This window comes from Notolepis coatsorum, assembly GCF_963971535.1.
Source record: "Notolepis coatsorum genome assembly, chromosome: 6".
NCBI lineage: Eukaryota > Metazoa > Chordata > Actinopteri > Aulopiformes > Paralepididae > Notolepis > Notolepis coatsorum.
The window spans coordinates 175,225,055-175,249,054 of NC_140170.1; the positions used below are offsets into that span (position 1 = coordinate 175,225,055).

At 46.0% G+C, this 24,000-nt stretch overlaps 1 protein-coding gene across 2 annotated transcripts in view; it reads left to right on the forward strand.

Annotated features, from left to right (window-relative positions):
* The window catches only part of stab1 (stabilin 1), a 335,483-nt gene that overhangs the window by 73,804 nt on the left and 237,679 nt on the right, over nucleotides 1–24,000 (forward strand). For both annotated transcript variants that reach the window (XM_084317601.1, XM_084317602.1), the window contains exons 33-37: nucleotides 1,457–1,561; nucleotides 4,024–4,158; nucleotides 13,544–13,672; nucleotides 15,569–15,622; nucleotides 16,697–16,810. In XM_084317601.1, the coding sequence (XP_084173727.1) occupies nucleotides 1,457–1,561; nucleotides 4,024–4,158; nucleotides 13,544–13,672; nucleotides 15,569–15,622; nucleotides 16,697–16,810 (537 nt within the window). The remainder of the gene's footprint in view (nucleotides 1–1,456; nucleotides 1,562–4,023; nucleotides 4,159–13,543; nucleotides 13,673–15,568; nucleotides 15,623–16,696; nucleotides 16,811–24,000) is intronic.

Below are 24,000 nucleotides of genomic sequence, written 5' to 3' on the forward strand. Positions count from 1 at the left end.
GATCGATCTATCTATCCATCTATCCATCTATCCATCTATCCATCTATCCATCTATCCATCTATCCATCCATCCATCCATCCGTCCGTCCATAATGACAGTCAGTCAATAATGGATTGATTAGGGCCGCTGATTAAAGCTAGGTCTGCTAAACTTACAGTAGAGCACAAACACACTCATGCTGTACACGCTCACACTTATGGTCACTTTACACTGGAGGGCGCTGTAGGCGGAGCGTCTACTGTCTACACCAGGTTGGGACTATATATAAACCTTGGTTCCCTCCTACTGTTCCTTCTTCTCACGTCTGCCCCTCCCAGAGAGGAGATCATATGTGCTGCTGTATTATGAGACTACATGATAAATAAACCGCTGCCAGCAGAGCAAGGCCAAAGATAGAATACCATGCCTCTTGTATACATTATTGTCGCCCCATTGCCAAATCTGTTAACAGTATAGCAGTGTACATAAAGACCCAGTGCCTCATCCGTAGCTAACAGTGTATTGCACTACCACAGGACCTAGCATGTCCTACCATGCTCTGTAAATAACTCATGTACAGATACCGATATGCCCTACTTTGTTACTTGTATTATTGCACAATGTCGTTCTATTGGATTCTTATTATATTATTATTATATTATTATTATTATTATTATTATTGTATTATGCACAATCGCTGCCGGCAAGACCCCCCGCATTTCATTGTATACTTGTATGCCGTGACAATTAAAACTCTTGACTTGACTTGACTTGAAGTTGGGCCAACGTTAAGTCAAGTACAATGTACGTTTGGTTAGCATTAATAAAGACTTTCAGTCTCTTCTGAAATCACCTGCTTATATGTCAAGCAGAGAGGGGGCGTGGTCCTGGGCAGTGATAGACGGCTACCACGCCTACAACTATTTATTAACACACCAAAAAAAACGAAACACGAAACACATCTTGAAAGGATAATAAAGTAATTGAACTGGGCTAACCGAGGTATTCATTGCGGTTTCTTAATTGTGCACTGTTGAGTCTGAGCTCAAAACACAAACATTTCATTACCTGTAATGCCCCTGTATGTATTGTTGTGTATTTGACAAATAAAGAACTTGAACTTGAGATTGAGACACACATTAATAACTGATGTCACCGTGTTTAGAATAAAAGGGGGCGCCGGGTTGATCCACTGTGCCTGCAGCCAGTCAGAGCAGACGTCAGCATGGACTCTTTGATCCCCGGGCTGGTGGAGCTGGTTGCTTGAGGCTAGCATCCGGTTGAGGAGAGCGATAAGATAGTTGCCATAGTTACCTTCTCTCTCCAACACAGGGGTGCAGATCACTGTCTCTCTCTGTCCCCCACTGCAGCCATGTCCAAACGCTGTCTCCTACAGATCTGTATGAATGCTACCTACAGATCTGTATGAATGAATGCTAACAAAATGAATATATTCCTTCAAATGTTCCCTCTCAGCTGTACAACCTGTCTACGGAGCTGGGTTCGTGGAGTTACACCATCCTGATGCCAACAGATGATGCCATAAGAGAGTACCTCAGCCAGACTAACTCCACCCAACTGGTAGGTCCTGACTATGTACAACATTCAAACTCCACCCAACTGGTAGGTCCTGACTAGGTACAACATTCTAACTCCACCCAACTGGTAGGTCCTGACTATGTACAACATTCTAACTCCACCCAACTGGTAGATCCTGACTGTGTACAACATTCTAACTCCACCCAACTGGTAGGTCCTGACTATGTACAACATTCTAACTCCACCCAACTGGTAGGTCCTGACTAGGTACAACATTCTAACTCCACCCAACCGGTAGGTCCTGACTATGCACAACATTCTAACTCCACCCAACTGGTAGATCCTGACTATGTACAACATTCTAACTCCACCCAACTGGTAGGTCCTGACTAGGTACAACATTCTAACTCCACCCAACTGGTAGGTCCTGACTATGTACAACATTCAAACTCCACCCAGCTGGTAGGTCCTGACTAGGTACAACACTCTAACTCCACCCAACTGGTAGGTCCTGACTAGGTACAACGTTTCTAACTCCACCCAACTGGTAGGTCCTGACTAGGTACAACGTTTCTAACTCCACCCAACTGGTAGGTCCTGACTAGGTACAACATTCTAACTCCACCCAACTGGTAGGTCCTGACTAGGTACAACATTCTAACTCCACCCAACTGGTAGGTCCTGACTATGTACATTCATATATCCGTGATGTAACTGACGGCGGAGGAGTCGTCTGAGAACCTCTGTAGGTGGCAGAGGTGTAGAGGATGAACAGGAAGGGTGCCAGCATGGTTCCTTGGGGGGCACCGGTGTTGCTCTCACCAGCACGTCTCACCAGCTGCACCTCCTACAGTCTGACGTACCATGGTTTGTGGGTCAGGATCTGGCTGCTAGGTCCTGACTGTGTACAACATTTTAACTTCATTTACATTTACATTTACATTTAGTCATTTAGCTGACGCTTTTATCCAAACGCGACTTACAAGTTCTGTACGACAAGTCATCAGGAAGGGTACAACTCTATCAGCTGAGTAACAATGTTCATCAAAGTGTTGCGTGTTACAGTGTAGGTTAGTTTATTAGGACAAGTGCATGACAGTATGGTTAGTTAGGGTTAGATTTTTTATTTTTTTTTATATCATTTCCGATAATGGTTGAAGAAGTGAGTCTTAAGTCGACGGGGAAAGATTGGACGGGATTCGGCTGTCCTAACTGGGATGGGTAGTTCATTCCACCATTGTGGGGCAAGGACTGAGAATAGGCGGCTTCTCTTTGATGACCCTCCGGGAGCTTGGATAGGAGTAGGTCTGAGGCGGCCAGAAGATGCAGAGCGTAGGGGTCTTGAGGGTGTGTAGTTAGAGACCATTGACCGGAGGTAGGCGGGAGCGGTTCCCTTTGCCGCACGGTATGCTAGGTCGAGGGCCTTGAAGCGGATACGTGCAGCAATGGGGAGCCAGTGCAGGTCCCTAAGAAGTGGGGTGACATGGGCCGACTTCGGTAGGTTTGAGATCAGGTGGGCCGCTGCGTTTTGAATGAGTTGAAGAGGCTTGGTGGCAGTGGCCGGGAGGCCAGCGAGCAGTGCGTTGCAGTAGTCGAGGCGGGAGATGACTGTTGATTGGACGAGGAGTTGGGTGGCTTCTTTTGTCAGGAAGGGGCGTATCCTTCTGACGTTGCTCAGGAGGAATCTGCAGGTTTTGGTTGTCGCTGCGATGTGAGCAGAGAAGTTCAACTGGTCGTCGAGGACAACACCAAGGTTCTTGGCGGTCGGGGAAGCGGTCACAGCTGCATTCTCGACTGTGATGGAGAGGTCGGTCAGGGGGGAGGATTTGGCCGGCAGGTGGAGCAATTCTGCTTAGGTTCAGTTTGAGGTGGTTGGTCGTCATCCAGGCGGAGATGTCGGACAGACAGGCCGAGATCCGCTCAGAGACGTGGATATCTGAGGGAGGGAAGGAGAGGAAGAGTTGAGTATCATCGGCATAACAATGATATGAGAAGCCATGAGACGTGATAATGTTACCCAGTGATTTAGTGTAGAGGGAGAAGAGAAGGGGTCCTAGGACCGAGCCCTGGGGGACACCGGTCCGGAGGGGGCTGGTATGTTATCATATCACCAGGCTGGTATGTTTTGACCATGTGTACAACATTGAATGTTTCAACCTGACACTATAGCCCTTTCACTACCACACTACAGAAGGTTAACCCTTTCACTAGCACACTACAGAAGGTTAACCCTTTCACTGCCACAAGACAACGGGTTGACCCTTTCACTGTGACAACACAGAAGGTTGACCCTTTCACTGACACACTTGCTTAACTCTGTATGTACACTCAACGTGATTGTAAATGAGGGAAACCTCTGATACCTTTCGAGTTTAAATAAAGGTTTGAAATTAAATCTTGTCTTATCTTATCTTATCTTATCTTACCTTACCTTACCTTACCTTACCTTACCTTACCTTACCTTACCTTACATGAATGCTGGTCTTGTTCCTCTGTGCCGACAGGAAGCTGACGTGGTTAAGTACCATGTGATCCTCCATGACGTCCTGTTCCCGGATGTGGTTAAAGATGGAACCTTGAAGACCACCCTGTTGGGGAGCGAATACCAACTCCAGTTCCACCTTAACGAAAACAATCAGGTAGCATCTATTATGTTACCCCTGAAGAACCCTATCACTATGCCAGACTACAAATGGTTGAATGAATGAATGACTTTATTTGACACAATATAAAATAACACGCGGCAGAAGCACAGTCAGGAAATACTGCCAAGGATGTACACAAAAAAGCTCAGAGCTTATTTCCATTGTGGTCCTGGTAGGGGTGTAGGCGAATGAGATACATACAGACTAGGGCTGTCAGTTTATCGCGTTAATTAGATTAATTAATTACACAGCAAATTATCGCGTTATGAAAATTAACTCGAAATGTATTACAATTTTTTTTTTTTTTTATCTCATTCATTCCATAAGAATGTAGAATACACATTTACAGACTTTTTTTTTAATATGGGCTATTTGCATGTTCTTGGTATCTGATTCTAGGGACATCTATGGATCTCAGGGAATGTATTCCCAGTGTCAGAAATACTGTGTCTGTTACTATAGGCTTGAGTAAATTGTAATGAACCAAATGAGAATATCAATAAATTATTTGTATCTTTGACTGTGAATAACACCATGCTCAAATTGACCAGACCTGAAAAATCTAAGCAAATTAATAGATGGAAGATGATTAAACAGAAGGTTTTGTAGATACAGTACTGAATTCTGCCATCCGGAGACATGCAATTTGAAATATGATTATAGAATATAGAATATCAGGCATAAAATGGTTATGCGATTAAAATGTGATTAATTAGATTAATTCATTACAATCCTGTAATTAATTAGATAAATTTTTTTAATCGCCTGACAGCACTAATACAGACGTGACATCGCAACACATCACATATACATAACAGACGTATAAAAACATGTAAGGGTGCCTTTTAGCTGAGTATCTGGGTTAATTATAGTCCCTTTTGAGCCATGTCTTTAGGCTGGACTTGAATCTAACAGCACTGATTACAATTTTCAGGTCACTGGGCAGACTGTTCCAAAAGACAGCTGCAGAACCACACTACAGACAGTTAACCCTTTCACTGCCACACTACAGAAGGTTAACCTTGCGCTACCACATTAACGAAGGGTTATGTATATAACCCAGTTCTGTGAGTTATGGTGCGCTCAGCACCTGTCTGTCTGCATATATCTCGCTTCAGCGTATATACACTGAATAAAAAATTCCACCATGTACCTTTACATGCCAGCATTCATCTGGCCACACCCCCATCCGCTTACCTACATAAGCAGGGGTGGGGCCACACACTCATCTCCTTCCCAACAAATTTCACCACAATGAAAAATCAAGGGCCGCAGCGGTGTCCAGGTGCTGAGCGCACCATAACTCACAGAACTGGGTTATATACATACCCCTTCGTTCTGTAGCGTTATGGCTTGCTCAGCACCTGTCTGCATAACAGGGGCTGAGCGGAGCCATAGCCCGACGAATGTACCCCGCTGAGGCCCCCCACAACCATCAGACCGGTGAGGACCGAGCCCCCCCGACCCTCCCTAATGGAGGATACCCCCCCTATTGGAGGTTCACGGGAGGGCGACGTATCCGACCGTGCGAAGAGGCACTCAAGCAACTCAACGCACAGGGTGAGCAGACCGTGACTTGACCCCACGACTACACACACGCACAACCCGCATGCCACCCGGGAACGAACGGAAGGAACAACCTTCCAGAAATCACGGGGTCAAGAGCAAACCCAACCCCGTGGCAAGGCCGTAGCAGCGGAGCGCGAAGGAAGACCCAGACCCACTGAAGGGACTGGATCCCCTGGAAAACGGGGGCCCGGAGGGGTCAATGACGCCAGGCATCAAGACCCCACCAGTTGGTCACTTAGTGACACCGCCCCCCACATCGCCAGCGTATTCGGATAAGGCCCCCCCAATAGCACACCGCCTGGCACACTGACCCTGCAGAACAGGCAGTCAGCATGGCCGTAAGCACACAAAAAAAGGTTAACCAACGGAAGCAGGCAGCGCACCGGGAAAACCAGGCAACAGGCTGTAACCTGAGCCTGGAGCACTGCGGACGAGACAGGCGCCAAAGGAGTCAGCTGAAAACAGCCCCCCCGGCGGAAGGGGCGTATGCTGGCGTTGTTGCATGACAAAGCCTCCATTAAAAAAAACCCACCCAGAGGGGTCGAGGCAGAGAAGGCTGACATGATTGGCAGACGTCATGAACGTGCAGGGGCACACTCAACCGGGTAACCCGGGAGTTGACACTGCTCCAACACACCAGGGAATCAACCACCCTCTTGGAACCGATGGTGGTTGTTCCTATAACCCCTCAAGAAAAAACTCCAAAACACACCTGCGGGCATACACTGGCTATACCACAGTACAAGTGTTTCAGTTTTCAAAAAAGGGTTATCCCAGGCCTACGGTATCAACGAAACTTTACTTCGGACCGGGCCCGGCGGCACGGGAAGCACAGGGTTACCAGAGGAGGTCCAAGACCACCCCAACAGCCCCCTCTTCGCCACGCGTGAGAGAGGAGCGAAAAGAATGGAGAACCAGCCCTAAGCACACCGCACTTGGTATTCCCAGGCGGTCTCCCAACCAAGTACTAACCAGGACCGAACCTGCGTAGCGTCCGAGATCGGACGAGATCGGGCGTGTACAGGTTGGCATGGCCGTAAGCCATTACGATAGTGCAGAGTACAATATGTACCCAACAAAGGGTCTCCATAGCGCCTAACCCTGTGACACCCGGACCTACCCGGCATTTTTCCCCCCAAAAAAAGCACAAGTCCCTCAGGGTACCAGAACAGCAGATCTGCATCCCCGGCGGACAACGGGTTAACTGACCTGGACCAGCGCGACCAGACCAGTCCTGTGTCCTAACCACGCCGACATGCCCATTCCAGAAGAGGGGGTAGGTATACGTGTCGATCTAAAACATGAAAAGAGGGTGCCACCCAGACGGTCCCCATTTAGACCGTGCTCAGTGGCCCACCCCAAGGGCGTGAGACCCCTCTACCTATGTTTTGATCTATTCCGTTAACATCCCCCAGATATGAACGAGAATTCATCGAGACAACCTAGTAAACTGGCGCTCGGAAGAGACAAAACGTTAGGTTATGACTATAACCAAGTTCTGTTAGTTAGGGGCGATGCTTGGCATCGCCTTCTGCACTATCTCGCGTACGTGCACGCGTACTGAATAAACCACAAATGTACCTCTAATACCAGTATTAGTCTGACCACACCCCTCATCAGCTTACCTTCATAAGCAGGTGTGTGGTCACCTGCTCTCCTCCTTCCCAAGCTTTCACCACAAGGTGAGGACAAGGGCTGCAGCGGCGTCCGATGCCAAGCATCGCCCCTAACTAACAGAACTTGGTTATAGTCATAACCTAACGTTCTGTATCGTTAGTGGCTTAGCTTGGCATCGCCTTCTGCACAAGGGAGGCCAAGCGGAGCCACTTGGCTGACAAATACACCCCGCTGACAGCCCCCCAAAACCATCAGAACAGGGAGGGCCGAGCCCCCCCGACCCCCCCTAATGGAGGGTAGCCCCCCTATTAGGGACGTCACGGGAGGGCGACGGACCCGACCGTGCGAAGAGGCACTCAAGCAACTCAACGCACAGGGTGAGCAGACCGTGGCTTGACCCACGACTACACACACGCACAACCCGCATGCCACCCGGGAACGAACGGAGGAACAACCTCGTTACTGCCCCCAGAATCACGGGGTCAAGGGCAAACCCAACCCCGTGGCAAGGCCGTAGCAGCGGAGCACGAAGGAAGACCCAGACCCACCAAAAGGACTGGACTCCCTGGAATGGGGGCCCGGAGAAGTCCATGATGCCAGCATCAAGACCCCACCAGGTGGGCACGTAGTGCCCCGCCCCCCACATCGCCAGCGTATTCGGACAAAGGCCCCTCAGTTACTGCACCTGGTATTCCCAGGCGGAACCAACCAGGCCAGTAAGCCGAGCGGGCCCCGTCCCCCCAATAGTACACCGCCTGGCACACTGACCCTGCAGAATAGGCAGTCAGCATGGCCGTAAGCACACAAAAAAGGTTAACCAACGGAAGCAGGCAGCGCACCGGGGAAAAACCAGGCAACAGGCTGTTAACCCTAGCCTGGAGACTGCGGACGAGACAGGCGCCAGAGGGGACAGCTGAACACAGCCGCCCCGGCGGAAGGAGCGTAAGCTGGCGGTGTTGCATGACCAAGCCTCCATTTAACAACCCCCACCCAGAGGGGTCGAGGCAGAGAAGGCTGACACGATTGGCAGACGTCATGAACGTGCAGGGGCACCCTCAACCGGTGAACCCGGGAGTTGACACTGCTCCAACACACCAGGGAATCAACCACCTCGGTGTTACCCAATGCGGTGGTTGTTCCTATAACCCCTCAAGAAAAAACTCCAAAACACACCTGCGGGTATACACCGGCTATACCGCAGTACAAGTGTTTCAGTTTCCAAAAAGGGTTAACCCAGGCCTACGGGTCGCAAACATCACTTCGGACCGGGCCTGGCGGTACGGGAAGCACAGGGTCACCAGAGGAGGTCAAAAAACCACCCCCACAGGCCCCTCTTCGCCATGCGTGAGAGAGGAGCGAAAAACAATGGAGAACCAGCCCCTAAGCACACCGTACCTGGTATTCCCCGGCGGTCTCCCAACCAAGTACTAACCAGGACCAACCTGTGTAGCGGCCGAGATCCGACGAGATCGAGCGCGTACAGAATGGCATGGCTGTAAGCCATGACGACAGTGCTGAGTAAAAACATACCCAACCAGGGTCTCCATAGCGCTTAACCCTGTGACACCCAGACCGACCTGGCATTTTTCCCCCTGAAAAAAGCCCAAGTCCCTCAGGGTACCAGAACAGCAGATCTGCATCCCCGGCGGACAACGGGTTCAACTGATCTGGACCAGCGTGACCAGAACCAGTCCCGTGCCCTAACCACGCCGACATGCCCCAGGAAAAGGGCAGATATGCGTGTTGATCTTAACATGAAAAGAAGGCGCCACCCAGACGTCGGGACGAACCGCGCCTGGTGGCCCACCCCAAGGGCGTGAGACCCCACTACATATGTTCAGATCCATCCCGTCATCATCCCCCAGACATGAACGAGGATCCGTCGACAACCCACCCAGGTCATGGGATGTGGTCGCCGGAAGAGGAAAAACCCCCATCTCAGTTGCTTTATAAAAACGCTGTTTCAACCACAAGCAACTAAGGCGTGCCAGTCAATCGCCTGTTTACAGCGAGCTAGCACTATACGTGCGTCGGGACACACCCCCATCAATGAACAGGCTATTTAGACCTGCCATTGAATCCCCAAGGCGCCCAGGGGAACGACAAGAGGGGTGTGACACTCCCTAACTCCAACACTTCTGGAATAGAAAGAAGGAAGCATCAACAGTATGTATCCCAGTCTACACAGCCGGGGTAAAAAATGTTCACATTTTTACATCCCACCACCCTCCCATAGGAAAGAGACGGGGATCCCCAGAGAGACTTCCCACGCGAGCTGTACAGATTGAAAAGAATATATTGCACCTTGAGCCATGTAAAAAACTGGTTTTAGGGCCTCCGGGGAAGAGGCACCGAACCCATACACACTCAATAAACGAATTGAATCGAATATACATACAATAGAAAAGGACCCTTCTAGAGGGTCCACTCACTTTGACAATCTGAGGAGGAAGGCTCTGTACTCTGATGGAGGCTTCCTCACATGGATCACATGGAAGAAGGAGTCCGAACTCACAGAAGGCCTGAGTAGGCGCTTGGTGAGGAGGAGCCCTGACCACCCCCCCTGAAAACAGATCCATCACATGGACCTGAACAGCACACGGAAGTCCTACCAACAGAGACGCGCACGGTGACGTACTCTATGGCGGGGGAATTCCTGCGGTGCACACGCCCAATATACCAGGCCGTGGGACCAGGAACTCCCTCCCCCCCCCCCCCCCCCCCCCCGTAACGTGCCGAACCGCCACGTGACGGGAACCTTGAAGGACAGGGGGTGTACCCCTGACCGACAGAACAACGGGGAGAGGAAAGGTTACCAGTTCACCCCTTTACGACCCCACACCCATGATACGACGTAACGACAAAAAGAGAATATGACACAGTCATAGTCAACCCTATGAAGCGTTTCACAGCTCCACACAGCGCACGAGCTAACCTGCTATCTGATTTTTACTAAGGAAAAACACAGAATAGAGAGGGCTCTAAGAACCCCGGTCCAACATACACATGTGCTTCTGTGGTCAGTACAACCCAGTTGTAGGTCACATGACACACACAACCCATCATCATCACAATGAGAGAATACATCATTCTTGATTAGTATCGACCACAGGCCTTGCTAAGCACATATGACAGCAACCAAACCAATTTCCCTTTAGGAAATAAGTTTCTCCAGCAGATTTAGCACAACCTCAGCAATCAAGCTGAGAGTTACATCGTATCCCTACCACACAAAAGACACAATTAATGCACAACATGTCTGATAGGAGGTGATAAAGTCCCCAGGGAACCGGGGGGGGGAAAACACAATCCTCCTATTTTACCCTCAATACGGCCAGTTAAAACAGGAAAACCTGTTAATGTGTGAACTCACTGTCCATTGTCATTACAGTCTGAGAAAGAACATTCTTTTACTCACTCGTCACCAAGCATAGCTTCATAGGTTAGTTGCCTTAGTAGTGAGTACACGGTACACATAAACACCATGATGTTTCTCACACAACAACCAGATCAATACATCACGACCTGCACAGAGAAGCTACTGCCAGTGACAAAAACAGCTCACACACAACCCGCAACGTATCTCAAATGCATTGCAACAACACACGTTTTGGGAAAAAACACCGTCATTCACAATACATTTAGCAAGATTTAGCAAGGTAAAACCAGAAGACGTGTTATGAGGGTCTGGCCAACCCCGTACCTGCCCGGAACGCAGATCAGCGAAGTGCAGTCATAAGCCACCGTAGAACACAGCCCTCTTTGTTGACGCAATCCCCGTCTAGGCTCAGGCAGGGTTGACGAACATCCCCTGTCAAAGATGACGTCGTGGTCAAGAGTGTAAAACATGTTAAAAATCAAAGCACGTTCAACAGAATAGCATCAAGCTAACGGCTGCTCCAACCGTTCGAGTGCTATCGCTTCCGCTCGCGAGACGCCGATCTACGACGCACGCGATCAGGAGCGAGCTCCCGGCGGCGCGCGAGAAGCCTAAGCTACCCCGCGCCAGGCCACCGACCGGCTAACCGTAAGCTATGAACATGTAAACAATGACATAACACTCACCCAGACAGGCCGCCGTTCTGAACCCTCCTCACTTTTTAAGAGAAAAGAGAAAACAAGACGTCAACACCGCTTCACAACGGTGACAATAACACGTCCGGCGGAATCAGCACAGTACCAACTGGCCTGTATAGCTGACTTTGAACATGAATCTGCCGCTATCGCACATTACATGCACATATCCCCTCGTGAAGGAATACTCTCATTTGGATATGAAAGATGGGGTCTTAACACGGTGACAGAGAGAATCCACTCGTCCAGAACACACAGGGATCACCAGTGTCAATGGTCGCGGCCCACTAGTTAAAACTAAAATGGTCGCCAGACCAAGGCCTTCTGTCGCCTAGACGGCTAAACAAAGGACCCTAGCCTGGGGCCGGTTTCCATAAACTTTGTCTAGTAGCCCCCATAGCACCAACAGACAAGTGGAGCCCGCCAGCAAACACTACTCACCCAACCTGGAACGCACCGCTCCTCACAACAGCGGCATGTCCGACAGTTCAGCTGTGGCCTGACAGGTTTCACCCCAACAAACACAGCAAGGAACTGCAGTTGAGAAGCATGCAGCGGCGTGCTCCCAATACGAAAACCGGTGGAGGGTTTGTAGAATGATCATCATCTTCTAGACACTCCAGTACGAAGACAATATCGCCGTATTTTCTCGAAAATAGTGAGAGAGAAAATAAAGATATGATGTCAACGTATCCTTGTTTCCCAAGCTGTTCCTAATCCAATTTCTTCCATCATGGTGTCAAGTGTGGGGATCTACCGAGGCACCTCTTCCTTGTGGTGAAAGCGAGAAGGAGGAGAGCAGGTGACCACACACCTGCTTATGAAGGTAAGCTGATGAGGGGTGTGGTCAGACTAATACTGGTATTAGAGGTACATTTGTGGTTTATTCAGTACGCGTGCACGTACGCGAGATAGTGCAGAAGGCGATGCCAAGCTAAGCCACTAACGATACAGAACTCCATCCCAGTTGCCCTATAAAAATGCTGTTTTAACAAGCAACCAAGGCGCACTTAGCCCCTGTGTGATTCTTTAACAGAAACACACCGAGCCAGCACTATGTATGCGTCGAGACCCAAACACATCAATGGATAGTCTAGCAAGACACCAAACATTGTTCCTCCAAGTCGCCTGGGAGAACAACACGGAGCCGTCGTGCTTCATGTACCTTCCTCTTTTTATTCAAAAAAGAAAGAACACAGACTGACATGAATCCCTCGTGACGCAGCTGAGGGTAAAAATTGTTTAAATTTTTACATCCCACCACCCTCCCATAGGGAGGAGACAGAAATCCCCAGAGAGACTTCCCACGCGAGCTGTATATATTGAAAAGAATATATTGCAACATTGAGCTATGTAAAATTTGGGTTAGGGCTCTCCGAGGAGGAGGCACTGAACCAATACACACTCAATAATCGAATTGAATTGAATACACACACAATAGAGCAGGACTCCTTTTTGAAGTTCTACTCACCTTGACAATCTGAGGAGGAGGCTCTGAACTCTGAGGAGGCTCCCTCACAGGGAAGGAGAGTCCTAACTCACAGAAGGCCCGAGTAGGAGCTTCGTGAGGAGGAGCTCTGACAACTCCCTGAAACAGATCCATCATATGGACCTGAACAACTCACGGAAGTCTTACCAACAGAGACGCGCACAGTGACGTACTCTATGGCGGGGGAATTTCTGCGGTGCACACGCCCAATCTTCCAGGGCGTGGGACCAGGAAACTCCCCCCCCCCCTTCTTACCCTCTCCTCTCCTCTCCTCTCCTCTCCTCTCCTCTCCTCTCCTCTCCTCTCCTCTCCTCTCCTCTCCTCTCCTCTCCTCTCCTGTCCTGTCCTGTCCTGTCCTGTCCTCCTCTCCCCTGTCCACTCCTCTCCTCCCCTCTCCTCTCTTCTCCTCTCCTCTCCTCTCCTCTCCTCTCCTCTCCTCTCCTCTCCTCTCCTCTCCTCTCCTCTCCTCTCCCGTCCTCTCCCGTCCTCTCCCGTCCTCTCCTCTCCTCTCCTCTCCTCTCCTCTCCTCTCCTCTCCTCTCCTCCTCTCCTCTCCTCTCCTCTCCTCTCCTCTCCTCTCCTCTCCTCTCCTCTCCTCTCCTCTCCTCTCCTCTCCTCTCCTCTCCTCCAGACAGCAGTAGATGAAGTTGTACTTGACGGGAGCCACATAGAGACACAGCTTGGCCTCATCATCCCACTGAGTCGGGTCCTCCGAATCCACAAGAACCGCTGTGGCAAAGAGGTCACCCTGCTAGTCAACGTAAGACCTGGGTTACACCTGTTTACACTGCTGACCTGGGTTACACCTGTTTACACTGCTGACCTGGGTTACACCTGTTTACACTGCTGACCTGGGTTACACCTGTTTACACTGCTGACCTGGGTTAAACCTGTTTACACTGCTGACCTGGGTTAAACCTGTTTACACTGCTGACCTGGGTTAAACCTGTTTACACTGCTGACCAGGGTTAAACCTGTTTACACTGCTGACCTGGGTTAAACCTGTTTACACTGCTGACCAGGGTTAAACCTGTTTACACTGCTGACCTGGGTTAAACCTGTTTACACTGCTGACCAGGGTTAAACCTGTTTACACTGCTGACCTGGGTTAAACCTGTTTACACTGCTGACCAGGGTTAAACCTGTTTACACTGCTGACCTGGGTTAAACCTGTTTACACTGCTGACCAGGGTTAAACCTGTTTACACTGCTGACCTGGGTTAAACCTGTTTACACTGCTGACCTGGGTTAAACCTGTTTACACTGCTGACCAGGGTTAAACCTGTTTACACTGCTGACCTGGGTTACACCTGTTTACACTGCTGACCAGGGTTAAACCTGTTTACACTGCTGACCAGGGTTAAACCTGTTTACACTGCTGACCTGGGTTAAACCTGTTTACACTGCTGACCTGGGTTAAACCTGTTTACACTGCTGACCTGGGTTAAACCTGTTTACACTGCTGACCTGGGTTAAACCTGTTTACACTGCTGACCTGGGTTACACCTGTTTACACTGCTGACCTGGGTTACACCCGTTTACACTGCTGACCTGGGTTAAACCTGTTTACACTGCTGACCTGGGTTAAACCTGTTTACACTGCTGACCTGGGTTAAACCTGTTTACACTGCTGACCAGGGTTAAACCTGTTTACACTGCTGACCTGAAATAAACCTGTTTACACTGCTGACCTGAAATAAACCTGTTTACACTGCTGACCTGGGTTAAACCTGTTTACACTGCTGACCTGGGTTAAACCTGTTTACACTGCTGACCTGGGTTAAAACCTGTTTACACTGCTGACCTGGGTTACACCTGTTTACACTGCTGACCTGAAATAAACCTGTTTACACTGCTGACCTGGGTTAAACCTGTTTACACTGCTGACCTGAATTAAACCTGTTTACACTGCTGACCTGGGTTACACCTGTTTACACTGCTGACCTGAAATAAACCTGTTTACACTGCTGACCTGAATAACCTGTTACAACTGCTGACCTGGGTTACACCTGTTTACACTGCTGACCTGGGTTAAACCTGTTTACACTGCTGACCTGGGTTACACCTGTTTACACTGCTGACCTGGGTTAAACCTGTTTACACTGCTGACATGGGTTACACCTGTTTACACTGCTGACATGGGTTACACCTGTTTACACTGCTGACCTGGGTTAAACCTGTTTACACTGCTGACCTGGTTACACCTGTTTACACTGCTGACCTGGAATAAACCTGTTCATACTACTGACTTGGATTGAACCTGGGTTAAACATGTCTACACTACGGACCTGGTTAAATATGTGTGTGTGTGTGTGTGTGTGTGTGTGTGTGTGTGTGTGTGTGTGTGTCTCTCTCTCTCTCTCTTCCCCCCCCCCCCTCTCTCTCTCTCTCTCTCTCTCTCCTCTCTCTCTCTCTCTTCTCTCTCTCTCTCTCCCCCCCCCCCTCTCTCTCTCTCTCTCTCTCTCTCTCTCTCTCTCTCTCTCTCTCTCTCTCTCTCTCTCTCTCTCTCTCTCTCTCTCGCTCTCTCGCTCTCTCGCTCTCTCGCTCTCTCGCTCTCCTCTCGCTCTCCTCTCGCTCTCTCTCTCTCTCTCTCTCTCGCTCTCTCGCTCTCTCGCTCTCTCTCTCTCTCTCTCTCTCTCTCTCTCTCTCTACACAGGGGAGGTGTACAGATTGTAATGGACCACCTAAATGTCTCTTCAGTTACAAACCAGTAAGCTTTGTCAAACTGGCTTCATAATACATACATGTATCCGTGTTCTAGGCAAGCATCTGTCAATGGAGACATACATACAGTACATAGATCTAGTCTACAGTACATATATCTAGTCTCTAGTACAGTATATAGATATTTTCTACAGTACATATATCTAGTCTACAGTACATAGATCTAGTCTACATTACATATATGTAGTCTACAGTACAATATCTCCTCGATAGTACATACATCTAATCTACAGTACATACAGTGGATCTAGTTTATAGTACATACTGTAGATCTAGTCTACAGTATATAGATCTAGTTAACGGTACATACAGTGAATCTAGTCACTAGTACATTTTAGAATATGGAAAGTGTAACACACCTTAGACCTCTGCCCCCTCATCCAACCAGCCAACACACCTTAAACCTCTGCCCCCTCATCCAACCAGCCAACACACCTTAATAAACCTCTGCCCCCTCATCCAACCAGCCAACACACCTTAATAAACCTCTGCCCCCTCATCCAACCAGCCAACACACATTAATAAACCTCTGCCCCCTCATCCAACCAGCCAACACACCTTAATAAACCTCTGCCCCCTCATCCAACCAGCCAACACACCTTAAACCTCTGCCCCCTCATCCAACCAGCCAACACACCTTAAACCTCTGCCCCCTCATCCAACCAGCCAACACACCTTAATAAACCTCTGCCCCCTCATCCAACCAGCCAACACACCTTAATAAACCTCTGCCCCCTCATCCAACCAGCCAACACACCTTAATAAACCTCTGCCCCCTCATCCAACCAGCCAACACACCTTAATAAACCTCTGCCCCCTCATCCACCCAGCCAACACCCCTTAAAGCCAACGGTGATATTAGGCTCACTGAAGTTCAGGCCAAGGAGGATATTAGGCTTACTAGGCTTCAGGCCGGACGACTTTGCTACCCTCTTAAACCTCTTTGAAATGACTGAACAGACCATGTCAGTGGGCCTTTAATTGGCTAGTGTCAGAGTGTGGTTGTACTGTGCAGGATTGCGTTATATCATAGATTACGAGTTGTTGTTTTACATTGTAGGTCCAGAGTTCCTTCCCTCCAAACATGCCCTCCACCTGCAAATTCAGAAAGCGGATTGGCTCCAGGAGGTTGTCCTTTCCAGGCTGTATCATCAGTTGTCTACGCAACACCAAGGTACAACCAGAAGCCGACCAATCAGACAGTTATACACTCTGTCTAGTTCATGACATTTATTTTACCACAGATTTTTCAGCATGAAGTTCGGTCGTACTAGTCATGGTAGCACTAAGTCTGGGTGATATGGAAATTAATACATTTGGTATTGAGAGGGTCCATTTTTTATATCCATATATGTATATCACAAAATATACTTGTTATACTGTAGGTATGGAAAATCACGTTTGATAATCCAATCTGTAATTTATAAATGGTATCAGAATTCACAATATAAGATAACAAAGACCCCTCATTTATCAACGTTGCATACGCACAGATATGTGCGTAACCCGTGCGTACGGTCATTTCTAAGCAAAGTGTGGGACTTATCAATTTGAACTTGTGCTTGACTTTGTGTGTATATCTACGCACAGCTCGGAGCATGCGTAGCTGGCACCCGGTGGTAGAATATGAATATTACAACGCGGAGATAAGCTTCCGTTCATTAGTTTCAACACTGGCGTGTTCTGTATGGCCCGTAATTCATTATAGTTCATTGTAAAATAGCAACAGTAGTGTAATTATGGTCAAAACCCTATAAATAGCATTTGGAATAATAGGTCTTTCTCTCCGAATGAATGCAGCATGGTTTATATACTGTATAGCGTTATCGGAATATACGGGGTGTACTGACTGCGCTCCGCGTAACTCAACTCGTTATTATTTTGCGCATAGATTGCAGAAATACAGGGAACGTTTTGATTATATTTTAAAGGCTTTGCCATTGTTAAACGAAACAAGTGGAATTTCGAAGCTGTAAGCAGAATACAAGTCATATGAACACCCACGATATAGTGTTTTTCCCCCTTTTAGAAAGAATAAAAAACGCATTGCAACGAGAACAGAGGTTATTTGTTGAGTGTAGTATGTGTATACAAAACCCTTGCAATAAATGTGTCTTAGATGAATGAAAAGCATACATGCTCTGGATACAGAGCATATATCGTGTGGGTGATATGACTTGTATTCTGCTTACAGAATTCCACTTATTTAGTTTTACAATGTCAAAGCCTTTTAAATATAAATCAAAACTTTCCCGTATTTCTGCAATCTATGCGCAAAATAATAACGAGTTGAGTTCTAACAAAGAACGTATTACATGCAGGGTCTTCCCAACCTTTATTCGCCAGAGCCCCACGATTCCTGGGAGACATATAGGAATATGATATGATATAAAGGTATACTGGTCCGTCAGTGAGGATAGCGAGGAGTCGGATAGCCATTAAATGCCATTTGAGAATATAGGCTATTAATGCAAAGCGACGGCCTATAGCCTATACATATTATTTAATGTTTTCACAAGCGTAAAGATACAACAGCTAGATTAATGATCAAGTTAGTTTACTGTTGTGCAGGGTTCGCAGGGCTGTGCCATGTGCTATTATATATGCGCAAGTTAAGTTGCATAATGTAGGCTATGGCTGCTATTATATGTAATTCATATAGGCTACCTAATACCGACAACAAAATTGATTGTATTATACCCGGTAGCCAATCGAACTACACGAAAAAAGGCATTCATATTCCAGCATGGTTATAATAATGACACACCAACGCCAAACAGTGGTTAACGAACGGTCTTTATTAGTATTAGATATATATATATCAGAAGGAGCTTCTATCCCCAGGCCATCAGGCTGCTAAACGAACAATAATCGCTAAACGAACAATAATCACTATGCAACAACCATCAAATGCACACAGCACACACACCCACACGCACACACTCACTCAAACAAACAACACACTGCAGCACCCACTCTCCACACTTTAGATCACACAAACACACTTACACTTTATATTTATTGATAAAGGATTTGCACTACAACTCGTACACCTACTGTGAATTGTACCTAAACTGCACCTCGTCCATTTATGCCTTGCACTATATAGTATTGTATATTAGTACACTGCACAGTATTGTATATTGTATGGTAACTACGTCTACGAACATTGTACATATGTCTAAACTGAACACTGTGACCTCTTTTTTTACTTCTAATTTTTACTATGTCTTTATTTCATACTTATCTTGTCATGCACAGTCTCTGGAGCGCAACAGTAAGAAGCATTTTGTACAAAAGTATTCTGTACTTCTGTATGACAACTATTAAAGAAACTTGAAACTTGAAACTATTTTGAGCTGTCCAGGCAGAATTGCAGCAATGGTCTTAGGGAGCCGTTGATATCTGACATCACCATGTACAAGTCCGCCAGCCTTTCCCATAACACGGGTTGTGTCTTCTTGGTTTATCAGCGCCTCCCTCTCAGTGAGGTTTCTCAGAGTTCGCTCGGGTCAGTCCATTATTTCACATCCCATGGGGGGTGTTTCATTACCATATATGGATAATCATGCACGAGCATCGACGGTAGAACAAAGAAGTATTTATCAACACGGAGTGTGCGTAGGACCCGTGTAAGCACGGTTGATAAATCCCAATATTTCTGTGCGTACACACATTCTAAATTCTGTGCTTACGTACGAAAATAGAACACTTTCTAAGAATTGTTGATAAATGAGGGCCGGGCGTCATGCAAGGCAGCATTCTGGAGGGGCACAGTTAGAGGGGGTGATATTAAATGCACATGCCAACATTTCTTTGGGGTGTGTTTTCTTGTTCTGTCTGGCACTTTACCTCTTAACTTACCTCATAACTTACCTCTTACTTCACTCACTACCATTTTATTTTACTATGTACTACTGCTGCTAGAAAAATACTTGCACTAAGCTCATTTTAGCTCATTTAAATTACTGTTTGAATTGTGTACATACCTTGCAGTCCTGTATATTGTGTGTTGTATATTGTGTCCTATATTTTTACTTTATGTTTATATTGTCTATAATATCTTTCTTTATATACACCGTGGGGGAAAACAATTTCAAATTTATGTATGTCTTGCACAAATAGAAAATTTACAATAAAGTTGACTTTGACTTTGACTTAAAGCTGCAGTAGGCAACTTCGGAGAAAAGGTGTGAGCTCTACGTCAATTCTTTTTTAAACTTATGTTTTTATTTTCATTTTTTCAACAACATACATAGACAATACATTTCCACCTACACAATTATAAAGACTCATCAACAAGAAATAAAAATAAAACAGATATACAAAAATACAAAAATGAGAAAAGAAAAAGTGTGGCATGGGTCCTTCGGTCCATTCTATATTTGCATCCTTTATTTACATTTTTCATAATTTCCTTGTATCCTTTTCAATCCCCTGTGATGTCGTTCCTTCCCCTCCTATATTCTTCCCACTTTTCCCATTTCCATTCAAACTTCTCTTCTTGCAGCTTCAGCAGATGTGTGATTCTCTCCATTTTCTGTATCCCCTCTACTATCTCTATCCATTGGTCCTTCGTCGGCGCTTCTACCCTGTACCACAGTTTAGTTAAAGCTTCTTTGGCTGCCACTATTAGTATCTTAATCAAGTATTTGTCTTCCCCTTGAATTCCTTCCTGTGATAGGTTCCCCAGATACAACACTTGGCCTTCCTGGGGTATTTCGTTATCCTATTATTTCATTTATTATCTCATCTATTCCCAGTAGTGCTTTATTTTCTGACATCTCCAGAATATGTGTGTGTGGTTCGCTATTTCTTGTCCACACTCCCTCCAACATAGTTTCTTTGCTGGTGTGTAATTTCCCTGTATTTCTGGTGTTATAAAGAATCTAATTATGTTTTTCCACCCAAACTCGCTCCATATCCTTGATCCTGTGGTTGATTGTTGTGTCTTACATGTGTTATACCATTCCTCCTCTGTTATCTCTATTTCTAACTCTTTCTCCCACTTTTCTTTTATATACAATGTTGTATTTCCCTTACTGTCCATTATTCCCTGATATAGTGCTGATATAACCCTCCCCTTCCTTCCTTCATATGATTTTACCAATATCTTAATTACCCCATTCTGTTCTTTGTCACTGTCTTGCTTTATTTCCTTGTTATAGTAATCTCTAATCTGTAAATATCTAAAGTGGTCCCTATTCTCTAGTCCGAATCTTTCTTTCAATTTTTGTAGAGTCTGCATCTCCCCTCCTTCTATCATTGTACATATTGCTGTTACCCCCCCCCCCCCCCCCCCCATTCCCATCTTTTGAACCCATGGTCTTCTATCCCTGGTTTGAATTTGTTGTCATGTGTTATCCATCTCAGTATCTTGGATTATTTTTCTAGCTTGTATTTCTTTACTATTGTGTTCCATATGTTTATAGTGAATTTGGTAATTGGGTCTAGTAGTTGTTCCTGTCTTCTGAACAGCTCCCTATCTCCCATCAGTGCCTCCACTTTGAATCCCTCTCTTTTGGTTTCTATATCTTTCCATTTGGCTTCATAATTCACATTGCACCAGCATGCTACTGTTCTAAGCTGTGCTGCATAGTAATAGCTTTCTAAACTGGGTACTGCCATCCCTCCTTTTTCCTTTGGTAGTTGTAGAGTCACATATCTGATCCTTGGCCTCCCCCCCCCCCCCCATATGAATCTTGATATCTGTCTGTCCCATTCCCTGAATTGTTTTTGTGGTATTAACAGTGTTGGGCGAGTTACTTTTAAAAAGTAACTAGTTACAGTTACTAGTTACTTCTTCCAAAAAGTAACTAAATTACTTACTCAGTTACAAATTATAAAAGTAACTAGTTACTTCAGTAAATTTTTTACATAAACAACATACACAAATCTAAACTATTTTAATGTTGCTGTGGGACAAAGTGAGACTAGCCTCCAATCAAATGCCATGTATATGTAGATATTATAATTACTATGTTTATATAGTGGATCATACAAATACAAACACAATAGATTAGGGGTGTAACGGTACACAGAAGCCATGGTTCGGTACGTACCTCGGTATTGGGGTCACGGGTCGGTACGAGTTCGGTACAACAGGAAAAAAATATATATATTATTATTAATATAATAAAAAAAATTAATAACTTTTTTTAAATATATTATATTTATGATCATTATTATAATTATTATTATTAAATAGAATAATTTTCTATAGGCTTGCCATGGTAGTCAGTGATTCTGGTGTCATTCTGTGTTCAGGCATCCAGAGTAAATTAATTGCCTACTGCCCCTTTAACAACTTATAGGCTTGGTAAGTTTCACTTTCCCTTCTAGAGAGGATTTAACTGCACGAGACTAAATACTAGAGAACAGATGACATATTACAACAATGGCAGAGGATTATTTGGATTTAACTGGAGAGGAGCTCAGATGATCAGTCCAAAAAAGTATGTTTCTTTTTTTTATTTGATCAGCGGGGGAGAATGTTGTTGTTGTTTGTTGGCGATGGGTGTGTGTGTGCGTGTTTCTGCGATGCGCGGCGTGTGTGTGTGTTTCTGCGATGCGCGGCGTGTGTGTGTGTGTGTGTGTCGGCGATGCGCTGCGCGCGTGTGTGTGTGTTGGCGATGCGCGGCGTGTGTGTGTGTGTGTTGGCGCAGAGATCTGTCTGATGAAAAAAACTGCTTCAATCATAGTAACGTGCAGCATTTTTTGGCAGTAACGGTAACAGCGTTATTAAGATTGGAAGAGTAATCCGTTAGATTACTCGTTACTGAAAAAACTAACGCCGTTAGTAACACCGTTATTTATAACGCCGTTATTCCCATCACTGGGTATTAATATAGGTAGAGACTGAAATAGGTATAGTAACCTTGGTAATATGTTCATCTTAATGATTTCGATCCTTGAGCTGAAATCTAGGGGCATTACTGTTCATCTTTCTAGGTCTCTCTTGATTTTCTGATTGATCTGTGTATAGTTTGCATCGTATAACCCCTCCATCCCTCTTGTAATGTTCACCCCTAGGTACTTGATCCTGTCCATGTCCCATTTAATTTTGTATTTTTCTTTGATCTCTATCGTTGGCGTGTAGTTCAGTGCTAAAGTCTGTGTCTTCATCACGTTGAGTCTATATCCTGAGTAGTATCCATATTCTGTCAGTAAATCCATCAGTGTCGGAAAGCTTGTGTCTGGTTGGCGGTTGCCTCATATACACTATCACGTCATCTGCGAACAGTCCCAATTTATGTTCTGTTCCCCTTATCTCCACCCCTTTGATGTCTTTGGTCTGTCTAATTAGTTGAGCCAGTGGTTCGATGAATACATCGAAGAGCGTCGGCGAAAGACAACAACCCTGTCTGGTAGCTCTCTCTAGTTTAATCCGGTCAGTCAAACTACCATTTACCTTAATCCTAGCCGTCGGTTCTTGATATAATGCCCTAATTGTTTTCATAGCGTTTTTGTCTAATCCAAATTTTTCCAATACTTTATATAGAAATATCCAGCTTACACTGTCGAAAGCTTTTTCTGCATCTAGGCTAACTAATACTGCACTTCCTCCTTCCTTTTGTATCTCCTCTACCACCTGCACTGTCTTCCTTATGTTATCATGTGTCTGTCTTCCTTTAATGAATCTGGTCTGGTCTTCGTCTATTATATCTGTCATAAATGTCTCAAATCTTTTGGATATTATTGATGTATACATCTTGTAATCTACATTAAGTATGGACACAGGTCTGAAACTGCTACACAGTTCTCTATCTTTCCCTTCTTTTGGAATTGTAGTAATTATGGCCTCTTTCCATGAAGGTGGCATTGTGCCTTTTTCCATTGTGTGTCTGAATCAGGGTTTCCGTTAGAAAAAATTGTTGCCGGCCTCAGTGTCCGGTAGATGTCAATCTACCGGTCAAATGAGAGAAATTCCGGTCAGAGTTTATTGAGCTTAAAAACAATTGATAGGCAAAAGAATGACAACAAAACAAAAGAATGACATCATCAAGGCATGTAGATTTATAATATTTTTACTTAAAACTAGGCTACTTTTGCGTATAAAGTCATTATATTCCAAATAAAATAAGTCCCGAGACTCCGTGCTGCTGCTGACTTTAAATCAAATAGGTGTCTGTGGGCAGTCGCCCGACATTAATAAACGGCAGTCTGTTATAAGCACATTTTTATGAGCTAACGAATTCCGTTATATTGGACATTTGTATGAATTATATCAAGCGAAGAACTGAGAAATTTGGCAGAGAGAGATGGCAACATTATCGTGGGTTTGCGTGACGACTCTCTCTCTCTCCACCTCCCAATGACTTATTTGCGAGAGTATGTCGATGCAGAGCAGCAGATTCAGCTGTT